Source organism: Entelurus aequoreus, linkage group LG05, assembly GCF_033978785.1.
Source record: "Entelurus aequoreus isolate RoL-2023_Sb linkage group LG05, RoL_Eaeq_v1.1, whole genome shotgun sequence".
In the NCBI taxonomy this organism is placed as follows: domain Eukaryota; kingdom Metazoa; phylum Chordata; class Actinopteri; order Syngnathiformes; family Syngnathidae; genus Entelurus; species Entelurus aequoreus.
Genome location: NC_084735.1, coordinates 16,417,193 through 16,442,579, shown reverse-complemented (window position 1 = coordinate 16,442,579; position 25,387 = coordinate 16,417,193). Strand labels below are relative to the sequence as shown.

At 39.0% G+C, this 25,387-nt stretch overlaps 1 protein-coding gene across 2 annotated transcripts in view; it reads right to left on the bottom strand.

The window, feature by feature from the left end:
• The window catches only part of LOC133650233 (roundabout homolog 3-like), a 46,724-nt gene extending 28,051 nt beyond the window's left edge, over positions 1 to 18,673 (bottom strand). For both annotated transcript variants that reach the window (XM_062047242.1, XM_062047240.1), the window contains exons 1-2: positions 18,601 to 18,673; positions 4,494 to 4,662 (exon numbers count right to left, since the gene is read on the bottom strand). In XM_062047242.1, the coding sequence (XP_061903226.1) occupies positions 4,494 to 4,662; positions 18,601 to 18,669 (238 nt within the window). In that variant the 5' untranslated portion in view covers positions 18,670 to 18,673. The remainder of the gene's footprint in view (positions 1 to 4,493; positions 4,663 to 18,600) is intronic.
• Between the last annotated feature and the right edge of the window lie 6,714 nt (positions 18,674 to 25,387).

The following is a 25,387-nucleotide window of genomic DNA, read 5'->3' as shown; positions in this document are numbered from 1 at the left end:
CTTATGGGATGCGATCTATTCTGCCCATAAAACCCTCTAAAAACATCCAAAACATTTCCATCAATGTTTTTTATCCATGCTGCAAATATGTAAACTAGTAACAGGAACATGTTATATTTACAGTATTTTGCACATTTCAGGCATTACAGTAACTTCTTCCCGAGGCATTAATATCACAAAGTGCATAACTAACGCTACTTCCGTCAATATAAACAACATAAAGAACACCTTCTGTGTTTGCTACCACTAACGGTAGTCTTTGCGAGAGCCCTGCTGCGTTATTATGTAGCACTCGTGCTAAACTATTTATTTTTTTTATTTTTTAAATATGACTTACAATGTCTGCTCTTACTGGGATGCTGAATAGTGGGATGGTTGTATCTTTCAGCACTTGTGCTCTCCTTGAGCTGCTTAATTCAGAACAATCCCTTTCCTCACATAAAACAATTCTTTACGAAATGTGATGTTCTTATGCTGCATTCTATTTGTTGAGACCAAGTTGCGAGCCATATAGTATCAAATTGGTAGCGTGTGGATTTTCAAAGATGATCAACTTCTCAGCTTGATGCCACAACCTTCTTCTATGCAGGCAGGACTTACTGTATGATCAACTTTTCCGAACTCAAAGGCAATACGGCAGCAACACAAGGAGCTTAAAGGGGAACTGCACTTTTTGGTGAATTTTGCCCATCATTCACAATCATCATAAAAGACATGACGAGGAATGGATTTTTTTTAATGCATTCTAAATATTAAATACATGTGATCAAAATTCCGCTTACAATTGAGCCTGTGGGAGTTGTTCTATTCTGCCTATAAAGCCCTTAAAAGCATCCAAACACCTCCATTAAGGTTTTATATACATCATGTAAGTATATATGTAATGTAGTAATAGGCACCTTTATAAAATGTAATATTTACCAATTTTGCTTATTTTAAGTATTCATTTCAAAAACGCATCATTACGTTTGCTTTTTTTTCTTCATCACTGATAATTACTCACTGCAGACTTCATTAGAGCCAACAAACTAAAAAACAAACTAATAATAAAACATCACTTACTGTACAATATCTGCTGTCATTAGGATGCAGACTAATACAATCTTGTTATATTTCCATTTAAATGAAGAATGACTCATAATCCTCGTGAAGAAAAGGGGTGTGAAACCAAGCGCCTTTTCGTGTCTTTCTCGCTATTACTGGGTCTAAATTGGCTGTCAAAGTGAACCAACTTTACATTACGTTCTCATCCTTCTCCTATCAAGGAGGGAGCCATTATTTACGATCTAGAATAAACTTCCACCAGCACCAAGACAAGGAAGCAGCTCACCAGACATTGATGTCAACAGAGGCACACAAGCTAGTGATCACAGCGCCGCTATAAATAGTTTGTCTGCGTTAGCGATTACAATAACACAATCACTAATACTTGGTTAATATTCAAGTCACAAAATGTAAATTTAGTATTGTTAGTGGTTTTTGGATGTTTTTTTATTATGTATTATGGCCAGAATAGAGGACCTCCCATTGGCTTTGCTGTAAGCTGACTCGAATTTACATTAATTTATTAAATGGTTATATATATATATATATATATATATATATATATATATATATATATATATATATATATATATATATATATATATATATACACATATATATATATATATATATACATATATATATATATATATATATATATATATATATATATATATATATATATATATATATATATATATATATATATATATATATATATATATATATATATATATATATATATATATATATATATATATATATATCCATCCATTTTCTACCGCTTATTCCCTTCAGGGTCGCGGGGGGCGCTGGAGTCTATATCAGCTACAATCTGGCGGAAGGCGGGGTACACCCTGGACAAGTCGCCACCTCATCGCAGGGCCAACACAGATAGACAGACAACATTCACACTCACACTCACACACTGGGGCCAATTTAGTGTTGCCAATCAAGCTATCCCCAGGTGCATGTCTTTGGAGGTGGGAGGAAGCCGGAGCACCTCCACGACCCCAAACGAGACAAGCGGTAGAAAATGGATGGATGGATACTACAGTAGTATTTGCCACTAGATGCCACTGTTTGTTTCTCATGCTGTAGAACTTACATGATGGCTTCTAAAGGCTGTACTGTGGATGTCTTATTTTCTATAATTATGTCTACTATGTTCGATTAGATTAGTGTGAAGGTAAATATGTGGCTGTTATTTAATGTCTAGAGGGCTCTCATTATGTTAAAAAAATAACCTATTTAAAAGGTAAACAGTTTTTATGCAGACCCGGAAGCAAATAACCAACAAAGGATGAATTACTAGATGGGTAATGAAATTGATGACCAATCCAAAAAAAACAAAAAAAAAATGTCCTCATATCTCAACTGATGCAAAGCATTTCAACCTTTAGGGCAAAATTATTTATTGACACGTTCCCAAAAAACCTAACACATTTTCGGTAATTCCACGTTTTCCTTGACAACACTCCAATTGAAAATTTACACTTTTTACAAGTTGAACATTTGCAAACACATTCAAACCATTACAACATGAAAACAATCCGCTCATGTCCCCAAAATTCCACATTTTCCCAGAAATTCCACATTTTCCCCCGTATTACACTTTTTCCCCATTGAAAATAATCAGCACCACCTGCGACCCCAAACAGGACAAGCGGTAGAAAATGGATGGATGGATTTCTTTCCCCCTACTCATTTTCTTAAGTTAAAGTTAAAGTACCAATGATTGTCACACACACACTCGGTGTGGTGAAATTCTCCTCTGCATTTGACCCATCACCCTTGATCACCCCCTGGGAGGTGAGGGGAGCAGTGAGCAGCAGCGGTGGCCGCGCCTGTGAATCATTTTGGTGATTTAACCCCCAATTCCAACCCTTGATGCTGAGTGTCAAGTAAGGAGGTAATGGGTCCCATTTTTATAGTCTTTGGTATGACTCGGCCGGGGTTTGAACTCACGACCTACCGATCTCAGGGAGGACACTCTAACCACAAGCGCACTGAGCATTCTTGACACATTTATAACATTCCAGTATTAAAACAGTCAGGCTACCAATTTCCTTGCGTTCAAAAAATGTCCACTTTGCCCTTAATTGCACGTTTTCTAGTTCAGTTTCAACTCTTCGGCATTCAAGTGCAATTTCTACACAAATTGCATTCTAATAAAATAGTATCAAATAAAATAAAATCAAAGACAAGACAAGACAAGACAAGACAAGATACTATTAATTAAAATAGAATAAAGTAAAATAAAACAAATACAATTAAACAAAGTAAAGTATAATACAATATAATGGAATAAAGTAGAATGAAATAAAGGCCCAATTTATGATATAAAGTTAAAGTACCAATGATTGTCCCACATACATTAGGTGTGTTGAAATTATCCTCTACATTTGACCCATCACCCTTGATCAACCCCTGGGAAGTGAGGGGAGCAGTGAGCAGCAGCAGTGGCCACGCCCAGGAATCATTTTGGTGATTTAACCCCCAATTCCAATCCTTGATGCTGAGTGTCAAGCAGGGAGGTACTGGGTCCCATTTTTATAGTCTTTGGTATGACTCGGTCGGGGTTTGAACTCACAATCTACCGATCTCAGGGCGGACACTCTAACCACTAAGCCACTGAGCATTTTTGACACATTTATAACATTCCAGTATCAAAACAGTCAGGCTACCAATTTCCTTGCATTTAAAAAATGTCCACTTTGCCCTTAATTGCACGTTTTCTATTTCAGTTTCAACTCTTCGGCATTCACGTGCAATTTTTACACAAATTGAATTCTAATAAAATAGTATCAAATAAAATGAAATAAAATAAAATAATAAAACAAGACAAGACAAGGTACTATTAATTAAAATAAATTAAAGTAAAATAAAACATATACAATTAAACAAAGTAAAGTATAATCAAATATAATGGAATCAAGTAGAATGAAATAAAGGCCCAATTTATGATATCCTCCTGAGAGCCCCTGGAGATGACACTCTCTCAAGAAAAAATTGTGAAGTAGTATGTGCAAGTAGCCATCAGTAAATGATATAATCAAAGAACAATCAGATCTATTAGATGGCAACTTCAGACCCGGAAAATGTAAAACAAAACAAAAAAAAATAGAGGGGGGCTTTAAAATACACTTTAACATCATGGGGTCCAGCATATAGTATTACTGCATAACTGTATTAGTAATATTGTACATTATAGTGTTTTTATTCTTTTTAGTCGTACCTGCACATGACATCGCTACACAGGAAATCTACTCTCTTGACTTCTCCTCTCACTTTCCTCATCCTGACATTACCATCACAAAAGACCGGACCTATTCAGTGCTGTTCTCAAGAGAATCCGAACGTCCTTGTGTATTGTTCCGTCTCATTGACAAGGTGAAGAGGGCAAAGGCAATCCAAAGAGGAGGCGAAGGCGAATGTGACTGACTTACCATTGAAGCCGGTGAAGTTTCCCCAGTCAAGTAGGGAGCTGTTGAAGGACGGCAGGGAGGTGTTGAAGAACACATCCGTGCTGTTGCCTGGGTTCTGGACGGTGTCGGTGAACAGGTTCATCTGCAGCAGGGTCTTGAGTAGATAACGCAACATCTTGTCGCGACCCACCTGGAGCACGAAAGTGTACTTTTTGAAATTGCTGGTTGATGTCTTTTTATCCCAAAACAAATACAAATTGGATGAACAAAGTACAAAAAAGAGTTTAGTCAATTAAATGCATTCAGATGTTAGCTCCAGTGATGGAGTCCAGTTCCTTCCAATAGCATCAGATTGTTCCTTTCTTCTTCTTTTGTTCTGGGATGGCATAACTTCACACAGTGTCTGCTATGACAGAAATACACCTCTAACCGGTGTAGAAGAATCCAGCGATGTGCGGAGTACCCTGCTCTCCTCTTGCCAAGCCCTCCCTCTGACTCCTCCCGTGCATCCCCATCCCTCTCCTCCCCTCCTCTCTCGTGCGCTCGATCATGGGGGATCCCGGGGATCAGGGACGGTGGGAGAGTGAGAGCAGGTGCCTTGGGCAATGAATGTTTTAGTATTATATTAGGAATCATCCCAGGAGACTCTGAATCAGGGTGAAATAGACTTATTGCCGCTGTCAATACTGTACAACACACCAACTCATTGCATGCGTACATGCATATGAGGACGGTTATCTGTGATATTGTTCCGGGCTTTTTGGAGTATTGGATAAAGGTAGCCCGATGTGCTTAGTAGGGAGGAATACCGATTCACATTGAACACAGGCGTCAAACTCAAGGCCCGGGGGCCAGATCTGGCCCGTCACATCATTTTATCTGGCTCGCAAACACCTGGAATTAATATGTCAATAAAGTACTTAATATTTTTTGACGAAATGTAATGGATTTTTTTTCATTTTGACTGAAAAAATGTATGTACTGCTTGAAATTGCATGCCTTTTAAACTTTAATAGTATCCAATATTGCAACATATATTACAGTATATTATCATACTTTCCAAACATTTTTTGTCTGAATAAAAATAAATACTTAAATATCTGCTTGACTTGTGATTTTACAGCAAACTACTCATCCAATTAATAAAAATTACAATACATGTTACGGTGTTCTTTACAGCATATTACTGTAAATTGAAAAAAATATATATTTTTTGCATTAAAATTCTGTTGACTGAGCTGCCATATTTTTACTGTAAAATCTTGTTTTTAACAGTGTATTACTGTAAATGGAAAGATGGTACATTTGTTTTTACAGTAGAAAAACTGGCAGCTATGTTGCCAGAATAAAAAAATAACTTGTACCGTTTTTCCATTTAATGTTGTAAAAACCAATGTAAATTTAACACAAAAATTCTGGCAACTAAGCTGACAGCTTTTTCTGTAACCCCAAAATATTTTCAGCTCACTGTTAAATGTTGACTAAAACATGAGATTTAACAAATTAACATTTATTAACACATGAACAGTACAAAAGTACAGAAAATTGGTACCGTTGAGTGCCGGTATCGATTCTCAGATACTGGGGATTGAATGTTAAAGTTACCCATCCTATAGTGTTGACCATTTTGAATATTGAAGTGGTTTGAATTGATTAGGAAAAAGGTATGGAATTTCAGGAAAATTGGGAAATTTCTAGGATGCCGAAAAGTTTGTTACAAATGTCTTAGGTGGGTCAAATGTTTCCATGCTAAAGTGGTTTGAATCAGTTCAGAAATGTGAGACAGCATGATGAAAAGTGGAAAAAAAAAAAAAGGGGGGGGGGGGGGGGGGGGCGGGCGGAATAACATTTGTTTGAACTTGGGGTGTCCCCTACGACTTTTTCACTTCCAATACGATACTAATTTTGCCTTGAGTATTGACTGATATCGATATTGAACCGATACCATTTCAGCAATATATCAGAATCATGGTTGAAACAGCCATCTCCAGAAGCCCTTGAAGCCACGCCAAGCTACAATGTCTATAGAGAGGTAGGGTGATGATAAAAGGAGAGTGTTACTTTATATAAAGAACCACTTTTACTTTTGACTTGAAATCACTCTTTTTAATGAAATGTAATCATCTCTATGTCTTTATCAACAGCCTTCTGCCAAAATAGATTTCTATGATCAGTTAAAACTCTTGTTGAACTCATACAGTATGATTTGAATGAAGAAATTATAATTGTTGGCAATTTCAACATAAATTGGAACGATACAAAGAACAGAAATGATCTCAAAATCATGGACGCACAAAATTGTATTCAAATAATGGAAAAGCCAACCAGGGTAACTAACACTAACAAACAAGGATAGATCTCGTATTTAAAAATAATATAATTTGGCGATGAAATAAAAAAGGACTGACTGCAATACGATCTACCCTCCAATTAAAGAGAGGCAAATTGCAGGCTGTTCTTACGTTTGGAAATAAAATCTCAGAAACAAAATCTTCCTTCTCTAGAAGAGGTCATCAAAGGGCAAAAACGAATGTTCTTTCCCATGGTTACCACAAACCGCAAGACAGCAATAAAGACTAGAGACTTGCTGCTCAGAGTTTGAAGTCTGGGCTGGCTGTTGACAGACAGAAATGTACCCATGCACATACAGTAATAAGGTTACATAGCTGTAGAGAAGGGCCACAGCAAACTCTTTTATCAGTATTATTGAAGGGGCCAAAGGAAATGGCAGGTACGTTTGGCAAATTTTAAATAAGTGACTAGGCAAACACAATGAACAAGAATATGTTGCTCTAGAACTAAAGGTAAATAACATCTTGGTAAAGGACCCAATGATATTGGCCAATGCTTTCAATAAATATTTTTTAGACCAAGAAGTATTAACCAAACTGTTTTCCCCCTCTAATGTTTCGCCCAACCCAAAAATGGTTACTCAGCCCGTCTTTGAACGAGAGCAGATAACCGAGGGAGAAATTAAAAAGATAATCTCTGCATTAAAATATTCTAAAGCAATGGTTCTCAAACTTTTTCACCACCCCAGAAAACACTTAACTCTCCAAGTACCACCATAATGACCAATATTAAAATACAGTAGCGCAGTAGGCTTAACATTTAATTAAAAACAAAGCAGAGGTTTTATTTAACAAGCAGGTTTAATATTTTTTGCCACTGTAATATTATACGAAGTTTGAACAGTAATACTGTGTTTGAAAATTAAATTAAGCGATTCTCAAGCATGCCCCTAGATGTAGCCCGTGTGACTAAAACCACAGTTTGACAAACAATGCTCCAAAGCCAAGGATGTGCCTAACTTATACACAGACTTCTTAAAAACATATTCTTAGTAAACCAATCACTGGCTTCAAAGGAAGTACCATCATCCTTGAAGATATATACTGTGGCACCCCTTTTTAAATATGGTAAAAAGTTGTCGGCATCCAATTCCACACCAATCAGCATCCTTCCTATTATATCTAAGGTTTTTGAAAAGTGGGTCTCGAAACTTTTGATTGAAAAATATAGACAAAGGTTTTACCCCACTCCATCCTATGCAACTTGAACTAGTTTCTCATTTTAAACATGTTAGCGTTATTCTGCACTCAAATTGATCCTCTGAGAAACACATTAAAAAGTCAGGAACACAGTTAATGCATTTTAAAGAAATCCGGCCCATTTTAACAGCTGATGCAGCAAAAAGATATATTCACTGTACAGTCTTCTCTCATATTGAATATTACTTTAGAAACTGGGCGTTAGTAGGCATCAAAGTTGTAAAACCCATTGAACATCCATATAGTAGAGCCATATAAAATATGACAGAAAACCCTCTTCTTATCATCACTGTAATGCTTTAGAGAAATGTAAGTTTTTAAACTATGAAAACCTGAAAGTATCAGAGGTGTTATTCTCTTTCATAAATGTATACAGTATATGGACAAAGTCCCACCATTGTTAAGGAACATATCCATTAAAAAAGAGCCGCAGGACTTGGAACCATGTCAGGAACTAGAGGTGATTGTGAAGTGAATCACGAATGAACAACCTTTGGACTAAATATTATTTCTGGAAAAAGGCGGACAAATTTGGAACAGCCATCCACTCCCAATCAGAGAGAGCAGCTCACTATTAAGGTAAAACTTAAATCATGGTGACAGACGAACCCAACCCGCAAACATTTTAACCAATTTCAAAACTGCTGCTATTTGTTTGTGTTTTTATCTATATCTAGAAGGGATGGAACTGTATCAAAATCTAACGGTACGATATTAATGCGGTATATTTAAAAAAAAAAATCTTCAAAATGCCATAGTGTGTAAAATAAAGTGGCAGGAATGTTTAGGATAAACCTTTAGAGTAGTATTTAAACACAAACATAATGCTAAAATGTTCTAATCACACTACAAATGTGTATTTTTAAGTGCAAATGATTGTGCAGGAACATCCACTGTTTCAAGAAATATTAAACAAGCGTTACAGTTAAGTGTTTTTAAAGTGACAATGTAAACATCCAGTGTAAAACAATAATGTTCACTTTAGTGTCTTTCAACTTTTACTTTATAAGAAGCAGTGTCCTCCACAGTGGACATGTTTGTATCAGTCTGGGATATGCTGTTTCTCAGAAAAGTAAACAAAAAGTTTAAATTCTAGTAATATAAATACCTCACACAAGATGTTTAGCTTCGCCGGCTTCAAATATATTTTCCGGGTGATGGTTTATGAGTTGGATGGCTGGTTTGAGGATTCATCAAAAAGTTTTTCAGGTTACTCCTATATATTCGGGTTTTTTTGTGATATCCATCCGTTCCCTGCGACCTGGCCGGCTGGCTGTGTCGAAATTGGCGCGCTTTGCAGAATTTGCAGAACGCAAACTTTCTTACCTCTGCTGAACAGGTGATTTTTTTTTGCCAGGGTTTATTTGCATGTTTTTTTTAGCAACATAACTCAAAAAGTTCTGGACAGATTTTGATGAAATTTCCAAAAACAGCAATTCTTCTCATTTACTACAAACACACTTCGCTTCCTGTTTACAAACTTCCACGCCCCCATCTTGCCGGTCCTGCGCTGCGCAGAGGATTGTGGGAGATGTAGTTTATTTCAGACCCGGTCAACGCTAAAGCGCCAGAAAAAAACTACATCAAGTTTTTGTTAGATATCGTCACGCGTCACGGCAATATTGTGAAGATCTTGTAACCGAAATACATGGGTATTTACAAAGTTCAGGAGCTTATTCCCAGACCAAGCTGTCAATCCATTGTGCCTACATTTAACCAACCACGGAAGACACCATGCAATACAAACCAATCAGAAACAATGTAAGGCGGGTCTTGACGTCTTTTTCGCGCACCTCAGCTGTACGTTGTTTCTGATTGGTTCAAATTGCGTGGTGTCTTCCGTGGTTGGTTAAATGTAGGCGCACCTCAGATACACACACGCATTTCTGAATGCGCGTGCACAAGTTGCATTACACGCTCACGAATCTGGGTGCGCACGCTTATATCTTATACGGCAGAAGTGTCGTAAAACTCAGCGTAAGTAGACAACCTCTCAAGGGTTCTTTCTGATTAGGGACGGACAGACAACATAAAACAAACGTACGCGGATCTAAAACACACACTCTGATTGTCACACAAATTAGTACAAATTGGATTGCACGTGCACAGATTGAGATACACTTTTTCATAATAATTTTGCTACAATAATACTTACTTACACTGCTTGTATCAGAGTGTTTAAATGCAAGCCGATGTAGTTCGATACTTATTTTTTAGCCGATATCGGACCGATACACCATCTTATCGGGGCGCCCCCAGTTTGAATACTGATGCACACTGTTAATGTGAAAAGTTTGGATACAAAGTGGTTATAGAACTTGTAAATTTGAAATTGATATTATGTATCACCCTTCTACATACAGTTTTTATTTTTAACATGCTTAGTTCTACTTGAATTTATACATGGCCAAATGTATCAGCTAAAATCAGCTTGCATCGTAACAAGTTCCAGCTATTATTCTTGTGTGTGCTTGTGCATATTGATGGAAGCGAGCTCCAGCTCCAACACTCACACCAACAAATCATCATTGACATGCATGTGCGATCCAAGCAGTATGGTCGCATGTGGCGACTGGACACCCCGCTGACAGCCTCGCTGGTAACAACACCCCTGCCATGGACCCCTTTCCACTTCCTTCTCTGGGACAAAGGGAGCCTTAAAGTTGCTGTGACGACCCCCATCGCACAGCCTCTTCCTGGGGTGTTTTCTGGCTCTCATTTCAGAGTCTTCAATTCATGAGACGTCTTTGCCATGTTTATCCACACATATGGCAGGAATGGGCCAACAATATGAATTTGATGAGGAAGGGAGGCAGATTTGTTTCAATGGAGGATCTATTACCCTGGAGACTATTAACAGTACCCCAATACACTATTGTAATACTTCCACATAACCCAAAGAATGTTAGCTAAAAGCTAAACCAAACCAATTTTAAGAACCAAAATTTATCAGAGTTTTCAAACCGAAAGCCAGTAAATGAGCAGATTTGGAAAATAATCAAACAGGTAGTAAAAAAAAAAAGATTTTTATTTATTTTATTTTTTTGTCATAAAGAAATACAATCATGTGTGCTTAGGGACTGTATCGCTGCAGACTGTATTGATTTATATTGATATATAATGTATATATTGTGTTTTTATGTGGATTTAATTTTTAATTTTTTTTATTTATTTTTTTATTTTTTATTTCTTGTGCGGCCGCGGCCCGGTACCAATCGGTCCACGGCCCGGTGGTTGGGGACCACTGTTTTACACAACTTCTCTCAGCCGTCTGCAGTAGTTGAAGTTAAAAAGTAGCACTGATAGTCACACACACACACTAGGTGTGGTGAAATTACCCTCTGCATTTTACACATCCCCTTTTTCCACCCTTTGGGAGGTGAGGGGAGCAGTGAGCAGCAGCGGTGGCCGCGCTCGGGAATCATTTCGGCCGGGGTTTGAACTCACGACCTACCAATCTCAGGGCGGACACTCTAACCACAAGGCCACTGAGCAGGTAGAGCAGTTCAACACACATGAGCGTTATAAGCAGTTAACTTAGCAGGTGATGGTGACGCACGTCACGTGATCTACGATGGCCTAAAAATCACATCTCACAATAGACAACTTTTAGTCTCTGACATTCCACAGTAAATGAATTGGAGTTCCTTCAGATGTCAGACACGTATTACTATAACTTGCTATCTAGCAGACCCATGTTAAAAATTGAGAGGGTGTAAAATACAATTCATTCAAGATGTTTAACTGACTCGACTTATTTTTAATACATTTAAAGGATGCAAATATTATATGATGTGCTTTTTTCTTTTTTAAAAGAAGAGTAAATGCAGATGTAAATTGTTGTATGGCAGCTCCCGCCATCAGTGTGTGAATGTGTGTGTGAATGGGTGAATGTGGAAATACTGTCAAAGCGCTTTAAGTACCTTGAAGGTAGAAAAGCGCTATACAAGTATAACCCATTTATCATTTATCATTTATGGGTGTGTTTACTATCTGTACCTTGTTTGCTGTATTATTGCAAATACTTTCAAAATGTGCTCTCAATTCTTGCTATACTGTTACCAAGTTTTAAGCAAATTAATGCCTTGCAGTTAAGTAAAACGTTTAAAAATGTGCGTTGATTACATTTTGACAACAAAATTGCATTTGTGTATGTGTATATGTATGTGATAATGTGTATATGTATATATACTTTCAAATAAGCTCTGCTTTATACTCCTTTTTTAAGGTGTGATTGCTTATTGTGACGTAGGTTTTTTAACATGATCCAAATAAAACCGTATTGTAAAGTAAATGAATCGGACTCTAGCCGAGGTAAGTACCGAACTCAGACAGTTATAGTTATAGTTGGTGTTAGTTTTTTTCGAACATGATACATGACATATTTCCAGTTTCTCATTACAGCATGTTCGAAAAAAAGTAGGAAGACGCAGGACTAATGGTGACAATGGTGATGAACATGACACCCCTAGTAGTAAAACGTGAGAAGAAATGCTTGGGTTCTACACATTGTACATTTTTCCTGGATCGGACATTAATATTTGATTGAAAATGGCTTAAAATATCTAAAACGGCATATTTAATGAGGAAACTACCATTTCAAGGCCTTAACAACTTAGTGAAGTTGACGCAGAGAAATAAAACTCATTCTTTATTCATGACATCATTTTGTTTCACTCAGACTGTGTCCTTTCTTTAAATTAATAGCAAAGCTTATTTTCCGCTCACACTAAAAAAAAAAAGAAAGCAGACGTGTGGGTGTGCACCACTGATGAGCATTATCTTCAAGGATAACTCAACCTCTCGTTCTGCAAAAACATGACATGTGAATGTATCCTGAAGCAATGTCAAATGAAATTAATCCCCGCATTGCAGCAGCTTAATTTTGTATTGCGGATTCTTCTCCTATCGGGATAAAGACAGTGTGTGTGTGTCCTGTTCCTGAGATACGTTTAAAGATGTCGACGGCGTGGCAAAGTTGGTAGAGTGGCCATGCCAGCAATCGGAGGGTTGCTGGTTACTGGGGTTCAATCCCCACCTTCTACCATCCTAGTCACGTCCGTTGTGTCCTTGGGCAAGACACTTCACCCTTGCTCCTGATGGGTGCTGGTTAGCAGCCTTGCATGGCTGCTCCCGCCATGAATGGGTGAATGTGGAAATACTGTCAAAGCGCTTTGAGTACCTTGAAGGTAGAAAAGCGCTATACAAGTATAACCCATTTATTTGTTTAACTCACACTTGGCCATTCATGCCTTCACACTGAACATTTAGACATACACCCGTTTGCTTGTAAACCACTGTATTACTGCAATTGTCCTGATTATATGGATTATTTCTGGTTGTACGTAATTTTTCACACAAAACAAACATACTCGTGGGTGCTGAGGGTTTGGATTTTTGAACTACAGTTTAAGTACAGCGGTACTGCTGCAAAATCTATCATTCCGTAGAATCAAGTGCCCAAACAAAGAATTCCACATGTTGTTATCTCAGGCTATGTCTACACTAAGCCGGATAACCCCTTAAACGAATATTTATTTAGCCTAAGCCCCGTTTCAGCCACACAAAACCAGCGTTTAAGGTTCCCCTCCTCGGACACATTTTTACACGGGTAAGTGTGCCGTGTATTTCTTGAATCTCCGGCTCTTAGCTTTGTATGGACTCATTGATGGTTTACAAAGTGAGTTCGGAGAGGAAGTGACGCCAGAAAGATCGCGCTCCACACCGGGAAGTGACGTCAGAAAGAACGCGCCACAGCCAGCTTCATAATAAAGCGGTTTCGTAACTCGGAGCTAACCACTAGAAATATGGAGGCGAGTCATCCAGACATGCCCGTGTTTCTCCTTCTTCTACATGTACAGACGGCAAGAGAACTTTCGAATGTTGAGGTCAGCTGTGATTCTACTTACCGAAAAACTTTGTCCATTTGTCGAAGAAGAGTCAACGAGAATGCGGGCTACCGTGGATGTGATAAAAAAGGTAGTGTGTGCTTTGTATTACCTGGCCATCGAGGGAAGATTACGGAAAACGGCAAATGCTTTTGAACCGGCAAAGCAGACTGTATCAGTTATTGTCCGCCATGTATGTCGCAGACTCAACGTCTAGGTCCAGAGTATATATAGTCACCAAAAAGGAATGGACAATGAAGGTGAAGGCAAAAGAGTGAGGAGTGTCCTGACCAGATATCTAGATCCCTAGCTTGATTGTTGTCAAATGTTCTTTGTCACATTGTTTACTTTTGTGTCTATTAAAAATTTGATTCATGTATGACGGCTCAGGTGTGATTCACTACAATAGGGCCCCACAGCACACTGGATCCCAGTTAATTGAAATACCACAACACTGGATATTGTTCAGATATGTTACATTTAAGAACTTGCACACAAAGCAACACTGGAGGTGACTATGACGTGCGCATTTTCCGCGTATTAGGTCACGTTGCGCCGGCTAACGGAGGGGGGGAGGGGGTCTCAAACGACCATTGTGTGTGTGTGGACAAGGATAAGGTTAGGTGGGATTTACCCTGGATAACCTTAGGCCCCGTTTACACTAAGCCGGATAAAAGTATCCACGGTAAATCACACCTAACCTTATCCGTGTCCATACACAACAACGCCACCGTTTAAGACCCCCTCCGTCTGCCGTCCGCCGGCGCAACGCGACCTAATATGCATGTGCGGAAAATGCACAAGTCATAGTCACCTCCAGTGTTGCTTTGTGTGCAAGTTCTTAAATTTAACTTATCTGAACAATATCCAGTTTTGTGGTATTTCAATTTATTGGAATCCAGTGTGCTATGGGGCCCTATTGTAGTGAATCACACCTGAGCCATCATAAATTAATCAAATCTTTATTAGACACGTAAACAATGTGATAAAGAACATTTTACATCAATCAAACTAGGGATCTAGAATCACAGCTGACCTGGACGTTGTAAAGTTCTCTTGCCGTCTGAGAAATAGCTGCAATCGCTTTCTCTTAAGGTATTGATGTGTGATTTCCACAAGCGTCTGTACATGTAGAAGAAGGAGAAACACGGGCATGTCTGGTTGACTCGCCTCCATATTTCTAGTGGTTAGCTGCGAGTTACAAAACCGCTTTATTATGAAGCTGGCTGTGGCGTGTTCTTTCTGACGTCACTTCCTGTGTGGGGCGCGGTCTTTCTGGCGTCACTTCCTCTCCGAATTCACTTTGTAAATGATCAATGAGTCCATACAAAGCTAAGTGCCGGAGATTCAAGAAATACACGGCACACTTAGCCGTGTAAAAAATTGTCCGAGGAGGGGGACCTTAAATGCTGGTTTAGTGTGGCTGAAAAGGGGCTTAGGCTATATAATTATTCGTTTAAGGGGTTAAACGACTTAGTGTAGACATGGCCTTAGTGTAAACAGGGGCCTCAGTCTCTTTGATGTTTAAATTGAGTACAACTGCAAAATAAGTCACCCATAAATAAGCAAGTAGGGATGGGTACTGTACACATTTGAACCGATTTTCAGTACTTTTGTGTTATGTCAAGATTTGGTTCCCATTTATTTTGTCTTAACATATAGTAACACCCGAACACACGTTCCTGTGTCGTATTTCTTTTATTCAATATTAATACCGAGTTGATGTCAATTGTCGTGTCCAGGTGTTATTTTCTTTTCTTACAGTTCTGAGTCTAATTTGCAAGAGTAAAATAGTATGCTTTGCATACAGTTTACATTCCAAGACGTAAGATGGCTATAGCGCATTTTAAAAAGTAGAGCCTTACTGTATTTTCAACAACTTTCTATCAGGTATGCTAGCCTTGTTGGCATCTTAAATTATGACATTACCTAGAGACAGTCTGGCTGAGTGCTGCTAGAGTGCTTGTTTCCCCACCATGTGCTTGGACCGGTGTCGAGTCTGCAACCGGACATGACGTGCAACAAAGGTGTCAAAATATGGTATCGTTTGATCAGTACGAGTACTATCGGTGGAATTTGCTCAGCATTTGTAAAAGTACTGAATTCGGTACCCAACCCTATTTGCATGTGCCAAAGCTTTGATAAGGAAGGTGAGAAACACTATTGAATTCAAGAAAAAAAAATGTGTTGCAGGGTACAAAGATGGCATACAAAGATTGCAACACATGGTTCCAGTCCGCTCATCGCCATCTTTGCCAACAAAAGTCTTCAATAAAGGTAAAAATGATGTTTAAAGTTTAATTCATTCCTCATCACTCATATGTATTTTACATTGTTTTCTGCATGTAAAACTCTAATTATTGTCTATAAAATGTGTCCTGGTTAATATTTTAAGACTAATTGGATTTACATGATTTCTTATAGGAAATATACGGTTTTCCTACAATTTGGTCTTTTTGGGACGGAATGCTAACGACAACTGAAGTACCACTGTCAGGGGCGTCGTACCAGATTCAACATTGCTGCCCCATACACACTTGATATGTTTACTTTAACTCAAATGAATGCATGGATTTGGTTGAAACCTTGTATACACTTGAATTATGTTTTTGACTTTAAAAATGGGATTAACATATATAGATAAACCCCCCTTAATAATTTGGAATTTAAATAATCATATAACTTGCCATTATTCAATTACATACAATTATAAATCTGTGAAGGTTCACTTTATTTACTTCAGAGTGTAAAGTAGAAATGATCTGATTCACACGGGATTATCATTTTTGTTTCTCCACTCGGGCTGCGCTTGCTGATGTAACAGTTGGTTGGGGGGCGCATAATAAATGAAAATAACATAACATAATCAGTAAATAAAAACTAGTGACACCCCTGTTTTTAACTTCAATTGAGGGTCCTTGAATGCACCACAATTATGTGCCATGAGAGGAAACTACTGTTACTGATACTGTAACTTTCTCCTATGGTGCCACAGATATATTTATTATGTTTTTATCTTTCTTCTATCACTTCTTCCTTGTTCCAAAATTCTTGTGCTGTGTGTGAATGCTTAAAGGTGAGCTTTGATGACGTTATGACGTCGAGCCAGGTGGAACCAACTATTTAGCATTTTTGAGAGGGGGTGTAGTTAGTTAGACATTCTCAATGTGATTCAAGCAAGCTTATTATTGAACTGTCATGGTAATATCAGTTTTACATTCACTTTTCAAATGTATTTTTTGCATAACTTGCATATTTAAATGAGAACAAAATCTTCCCGCTTACTTTGTTTGACACCCCTTCTATCTGTACTTCTATCATGAAATGAGGCCACCATCATTTAAAACGTGCGAGGAGCAGCGAGATATTGCCAAGAAGAAGTCAGAGCTTGAAACCCCTAATTTGCAGTTAAAGTTGAAGAACTCTTGGGTTTTCTCTGTAAAATACATAAACGGACAAAGACAGGTGGCTAGGATGAAAGTGGCCTGGTATACTTCCTCCAATCCCGCCAAAGGTACCAAAGTGTACTGAACTTGAACGTGTTCTCATACCAGTGAGATGCCCCCAAGCCAGATAAGATACTGTGAATACACCCTGTTGTTTAGAGGAAGCATGTTTAAATACTCAACAACCAGCCTTGATCGCCAGCACCTGAGCTAAGACGGGTCCCGGAGAGGACCCAGTGTGCCACAAGGCACCACAAGGTGCCACAGTGGAACATCTGTGACCAGGTCTGCTTGTGTGCACTTCTGGGTCCTCGCTGCTGCAGTTTGCCCCTTGGGAACATCAACACAGAGGCAAACTGGATCCCAACTCCACACTCCCAGCTGGACTAAACACAGGCAAGCTGCCAGATTCCGCATCCCAACTGTGCAGTTAGCGAGGACACACCCCCGTCAGTCTTTTGACACTCTCTTTTGGACAGGGGGTGGTCATGATTAGGGTGCTTTTTGGCAATAAATATGTGATACTGACCTGGACCGCCAAATGCTTGGCAGGCTCCATCATCAGGGCTGGGTGTCTGCCACCACCCATATGCCAATGTGCTATAATTGCTGTCTTATACATTCAGCAGGCCGGCCAGAAGGACAGCCATCCTGAGCAAAATGGCCATAGTCTCCCTCTAGGGGCACTGTGTCAACTAAAGCCCCTCACAATAGTCCACCCCCATCTTAGTTCAAAACACTCTATTAATATTGTTATTGTTCAACACACTTACAGTACTGTTGAATTGGTCCTGTGGCACAGCTCACACCTTGTGCTGTATTAAAATGAATTCAAATCAACTTTCCTTCAGCAAGAAAATTCAACCTTTCGATAAATATTGTAAAAAAAACAATACAATAGAATGTACTACAAACAACTATATTAGTTTGTTAATGAAGTAATTTGATAATAATGTACAGAATGTGACGATCTGTCACTTAATTTCTGTTTGTCCTTCTTTGTTTTGTGTCTACTTCCTATCAGTGCTCTTATTTTGTTTCCATTTCCTGCTTGTCCCGCTGAGCGCTATGTTTTTTTCCCTCACCTGCTGTTGATTGGCAGCCGGTCCACACCTGCTGCCAATCAGCATGTTCCTATTTATGCCGGTCTCACGCGCTCCTCAGGGTTCGAGGATTGATTTATGTTTGAACTGTTACATGCAAGACGGCTTTCTCTCTGTTTATCCTATTAAAATCCTCTTACCTTATCTTTATCCTCCTGGTTCCTGCACCTTGGGGTCACAACAACTGCAGCCATGCGAGTTTGTGACATAATCCTCGAGCCCTGAGGAGCACGCAAGACCGGCATAAATAGGAACATGCTGATTGGCGGCAGGTGTGGACCGGCTGCCAATCAACAGCAGGTGAGGGGAAAAAACACAGCGCTCAGCAGGACAAGCAGGAAATGGAAACACAATAAGAGCACTGATAGGAAGTAAATACAAAACAAGGAAACAAACAGAAATGAAGTGACAGATCATCACAGATAATTTACCTTAGAGAGTGGACTTCTATATCAATTCCTTCCAGCTGCTTTTCCATCAAATACACAATTTATTTATTTAATTCAATGAATATAATTCACATCTTCTTTTAAGCACTGTCCTTTACACTCGCTTTCTTCCTTCCCATGTTGGGAACAACTGGGCTGCGTTCATCTCTAGCAAAAAGCTAATGCTAGGGAGTAAGACCGGATGTTTGGTCAAATCTTACGGGGTCCAATGTGACATTCGCTCCGCCATCTAGTGGTAGGGAGGCTCGTGACTCAAATTTTTGCTCCTAACCTAAAGCATAACAATTAGCAGAGAGACAGCTCGTATATCGGAAAAACATATAAGCTAAACTTGTATCCCGAGGTACCATCACAAGTTTCAACTCAAAAGGTGAATATAATCAATTTCATGACTTCCCATCATAATATAAATATGTTTTTTACCGATGTGTGCAATATTAACCATTGTAACTGTTAATACAATTTTTAAAAAGTCACAAGGTGCTAGCATGAAACAGCAAGTCAGTTTGTGAGCTAATATGATATCTGATATCTTCACTCACAGCTCAGTCTTGACAAAACGTACATACAGATGGAACTCAGAAATAAACATCCAAATCAAATTTTGGGGCAATATTGTATATTTTGGTAAAGTACCCCGGTTTTCATACACCCCACTTTTTGCATAATTCGGTTTTCGACTGTAATTTTCGTCAAAACTTCGCCCTGTTTAATGTACGGCTAACCATTGCATCGAACAAACTAGTTCATTCACCTGCGTACCATTCCACTGGATCAAGTATCCAAACAAAGAATCCCACCTTGGTGACTCAATCCCGCTAGTATTGATCCGCTACTGCTCTTGGCATCAATAGTATTGATGCTTGACTCCACCCCAAATTTAGTCAATAAGAAAGATGGAAAAAACATCAGTAACGATGTCAAGCCAAATAAGTGAATACAGGAGAGGCCAAAAATGTTGGTCTTTCGGGCCAAACACCGATTTAAATAATAATAATAATAATGAATTGCATTTGTTACACACTTTACATTTGTTAAAATCTCAAAGTGCTACAAAGTATTAAAAATAAAAATAGAAAGTAAGATTATATAAAAAAAATTAAAATAGAAATGAATCATGACACACACTAGATAAAACAGAAACATAGATAAAGTAGAAATAAGAGCCTGAAAGCACTGGATAAAAAACAGATAAGCAAGCAGTGCATTTAAAAACAAGAAGGCAGAGAAATTAGATCAAAGCTGTGCTAAAAAGGTGGGTTTTTAGTCCCTTCTTAAAATGGTCGACCGACTGTGGTGCTCTAAGATGGTCGGGGAGAGCGTTCCAAAGTTCGGAGCGGTCGAGCAGAAAGCCCGGCGGCCCATTGATTGTAGCTTTGTCCTGATGGGTTTGAGGAGGTTAGTGTTTGAGGAGCGGAGGCTGCGGGTAGGGGGTTGAGGGGAAACTAGGTCCTTGAGGTAGGAGGGGGCGTTGCCGTAGATGCATTGGTGAGTGAACAGGTTGATCTTAAATTGGGTCCGGGATGCGATAGGGAGCCAGTGGAGTGATTTGAGGATAGGTGTGATATGATCACGCTTGCGCACTCTCGTCAGGATCCTCGCTGCGCTGTTTTGAATGTACTGGAGCTTTTTGATGCTCTTTTTGGGGACCCTGACGAGAAGTGCGTTGCAGTAATCAAGCCTGGAGGAGATGAAGGCATGGACGAGTCTTTCAGTGTCGGCTGGGGTGAGTGAGGGGCGGAGTCTTGAGATGTTGCGGAGGTGAAAGAAAGAGGTTTTGCGCAGATAGTTGATGTGGGCTTCAAAGTTTAAATATGAAACATAAATAGCTTAAAGTAGAACTGCACTTTTCTGGGAATTCTGCAATCATTCACAAACCCTATGTTAGACAAGAACACACATGTCGTTCTCTTTTTTGTGCATTCCAAATATGTATATATTTTTTAAAAAAAACGCTAACAAGAGGCGGCTAACTATGCAGGTCATGGGGATACGATCTATTTCGCCAAAGAAGTGCTCTAAAAACCAGCCAAAAACCTCCAACAAAGTTTTATATACATGCTGTAAGCAGTGATGGGCAGTAACAAGCTACATGTAGCTAAGCTACATAGTTTAACTACATTTTCCAGTAGCTTGGTGGTAGTTTAGCTACTTTTTTAACAGGTAGCTTTTCCTGTAGCTTCGCTACTTTTGAAGCCATGTAGCGAGGTAGCTTACATGAAAGCTACAAGCTACAAAGAGAGAAAATTGGCTGTGAATTCTGGCCAAGAACAATATGGAGAAAATACAATGACCTGGATGAATGAGAACATCCATACATACATACGGAGAAAATCCATGATGATTGGTTGGTGTTCGTATGATGAGTCACAATTGGCTATGGTTAGGGCGAAACATTACAGACATAGGCAAGATAATGCGGGCCATCCAAACCAGGAAGCAAAATCCTAACAGACACTCACTTACGTCACATGACGACAAGGGAGTCAGAGACAGAGGGACGCTTCAAGCTGACCACTCAAAAAAATAAATAATTGTAACATAGTTGAAAATGTCAGAGGAATTCTCTCCCACAGATTAGAGTTTTCCTTTAGTGATGAAGATGATGTCCAGGAAATCCACAAAAATGCGAGTCCATATCTATATTTAGACAAATGTATGTGTTTAAAGAAAACACAGCCCAAAACCTTAGTTTTTAGTTGTTTACTCTATAAACCAAAATAATAACTGCTCTTTTAATCGAAGATGTCCAACACAAATTTAGGAACACACATTAAAGTGAGTTTAATTCATGAACAATTTTACTGCACATAACCATTACCAGCTGTTCCCAAACAACACACAAGTCATTGGTTTTTTTGTTGTCAAGGTAGAGATAGATGCAGTTTTTTTTACTGTAGGCAGGGAAAATGAATAACATTTTAGGGGTGGGCCAAAGAAAAGGCAAACTAAGTAAATACTGTGATGTGTGGGGATCCCTAAAGGTAGCTGTAGGGTTTCCCCAGCTAAATGACTTAAAGTTAATAATATTGGTCTCTTATGGGGTCCATTTGTACACTCTCAGTTACATTAACATGGATTTTATACATGCCGATGTACAATACAATTCAGTTAAATGTAGCTTTGATGTAGCAAAATAGCTTGTAGTGTAGCTTGCTACAATTCTCCGGGAAGAGCTTCCCCTGTAGCTTAGCTACATTTAATCAAGAGTAACTTGTAGCTTAGCTTACTACATTTTCTCAGTAACTTGCCCATCACTGGCTGTAAGTATACAGTATATGTAATGTAGTAACAGGCACATTCATAATAACATGTAATATAGTATTTTTTGGTAATTTTCAACATTATTGTAACTTCTTTCCTGGGGTCATTGATTTCACAGAGCGCATAACAACAATCGCTATTTCCTTCAACAACTTTAACAACTACCACTAATCCTGGCAGACTTCGTGAGAGCCAATGACAAGTACTTTAGGACAAATGATGATCCAGAACCTTATATTTTAGAACCTGAATATATGAAGATGAGCTACAAGATTCATAAGCTGGGTGGTAAGAAGATATCGCTTTAATGAAACATTAAACATGTAGCACTAGTACAAAATGTTAAACAAGCAATACAGAATAAGAACATAACAACACAGAAACGTACAAAGTCCGCTCTCACTGGGATGCCAGCTAATGGGATGGTTGTATCTTTCAGCACGAGACTTGTGATCCCCGTTTAGATGATGAATTCAACATAATACTCACACCTCATGTTATGAAACGAGCATCTTGCTGCATCTTCCTATCGATTTCTTAAGGCTTAAATTGACCAACTTCTTGGCTTATGGCCATGACCTTCTAAATAAAAGTGTGAGGCATGATTTATAATCGAGCACAGTGGCATGCGGTTGATGCCTTTGGAGGTTTAATTTTTTTATTTTTTTTTTTGCTTAAATTCATATGCTCTTTGAGTATAACGTCTTTATCAAATAATTTTTTGGTGCCAAAAAATAAATACATTCAAATTAAATATTTGGAGTGTTTCTTACCTTTCTGTATTTGTATGTGAAGCAGCACTATCTATCCTCCATGAAAATGCACTCTGTACTATGATCACCTTCATTTTGTCTTAAAGTCCAGTTTATAGAAGAATTTGATCTTGCATATACAATTCTCCATATTTGCAGACACATTCATTCATTTCATTACATTTAAATTATTTCATTTAAAGCAGTAAAACAACATTTTTGCATCTGCCAAAAAAATACACAAATGCTGGCATATTGTAGATACATGCATCTGCTTGCTTGATCACCCCCAATTCTACAAGTGTGACAAGTCTGCAAGCTGCGGCTCTTTTATTTCTCTGTTGTGGCTCCAGCTAGTTTATGCTTCTGAGTACTGTATTCACTACACTGTCCCTTGAGGCACCGTCATGAGTCTTTCAAAGTTCTGCATTAGCCATTCAATTCTAGGGGTAGTGTCTTCATTCAGCTTGTTAGTTTCCTTTGTTTCTAATATACAATGGTAACTAGAACGCCATTCAGTGTTATTGGAACTGGTGCTGTGTTACAATACTTTAAAGGCCTACTGAAACCAACTACTACCGACCACGCAATCTGATAGTTTATATATCAATGATGAAATCTTAACATTGCAACACATGCCAATACGGCCGGGTTAGATTAGTGAAGTGCAATTTTAAATTTCCCGCAAAATATTCTGCTGAAAACGTCTCGTGACGTCACAGATTGTAGCGGACATATTGGGACACCATTGTGGCCAGCTATTAAGTCGTCTGTTTTCATCGCAAAATTCCACAGTATTCTGGACATCTGTGTTGGTGAATCTTATGCAATTTGTTTAATGAACAATGAAGACAGCAAAGAAGAAAGCTGTAGGTGGGAAGCGGTGTATTAGCGGCCGGCTGGACTCTAACCAGAAGGACTTTGAGTTGGATAGCAGACGCGCTACCGTGAGTACGCAGCTTTGGCTTCCAAACATTTGATCGCTTGCCCGTATGTGCGTGCCGCTATGTGCATGTCACGTACGTAACTTTGGGGAAATATATGTGCTGTATGAACTTTACGGAGGTGATCGGTACTTTGGGCTGTGGGATTGAGTGTGGTGTGCGGGTGTTTGAGTTGTATTTGTGGGTTATATGGACGGGAGGGGGGAGGTGTTTGTTATGCGGATTAATTTGTGGCATATTAAATATAAGCCTGGTTGTGTTGGGGCTAATAGAGTATACATACTGTATGTCTTGTGTTTATTTACTGTTTTAGTCTTTCCCAGCTGAATATCAGGTCCCACCCGCCTCTCACAGCATCTTCCCTATCTGAATCGCTTCCACTGCCCTCTAATCCTTCACTCTCACTTTCCTCATCCACAAATCTTTCATCCTCGCTCAAATTAATGGGGTAATCGTCGCCTTCTCAGTCCGAATCGCTCTCGCTGCTGGTGGCCATGATTGTAAACAATGTGCAGATGTGAGGAGCTCCACAACCTGTGACGTCACGCTACTTCCGGTACAGGCAAGGCTTTTTTATCAGCGACCAAAAGTTGCGAACTTTATCGTCGATGTTCTCTACTAAATCCTTTCAGCAAAAATATGGCAATATCGCGAAATGATCAAGTATGACACATAGAATGGACCTGCTATCCCCGTTTAAATAAGAACATTTCATTTCAGTAGGCCTTTAATTGTAAACACAGAAGGCATTTTTGCAAAAGTGGGCAGTATATGCCTCTTATAAATAAATGATAAATGGGTTATACTTGTATAGCGCTTTTCTACCTTCAAGGTACTCAAAGCGCTTTGACAGTATTTCCACATTCACCCATTCACACACACACATTCACACACTGATGGCGGGAGCTGCCATGCAAGGCGCTAACCAGCAGCCATCAGGAGCAAGGGTGAAGTGTCTTGCCCAAGGACACAACGGACGTGACTAGGATGGTAGAAGGTGGGGATTGAACCCCAGTAACCAGCAACCCTACGATTGCTGGCACGGCCACTCTACCAACTTCGCCACGCCGTCCTCTTGATTGAATGGCATCAACACAGGACAAGTACTAAAAGCCAACCAATTACAGCCTTCGCCGCGTCGCTGTTACGCAAGGTTAGACTTTTTTAGAGGTACGTCACGATACACAAGAGGATTTGGAGGGGGAAGACAGAGCTTGCCTTAAGGCAGCAGCATAAACACGTTGTAGATAGAATAGACCAATAGTACAGAACCATGGAAATACCTAGTAAAGGAGAAACATGGAAGAAAAAGAGATGTGTGACAACAAAGCTACTTTAACTACTACGGGGGAATAATTAATAACAATTCAATGAAGTGATAATCATGTAACAGCATCATGCAAGCACATTCAATCTCTGTATTAACTATAATCAGTTTATTTTTTAAATTAATTTGCATAACACTGGTGACAACATGACAGATCACAAAACAAAAATTTAACAAAGTTGTGTATTGGC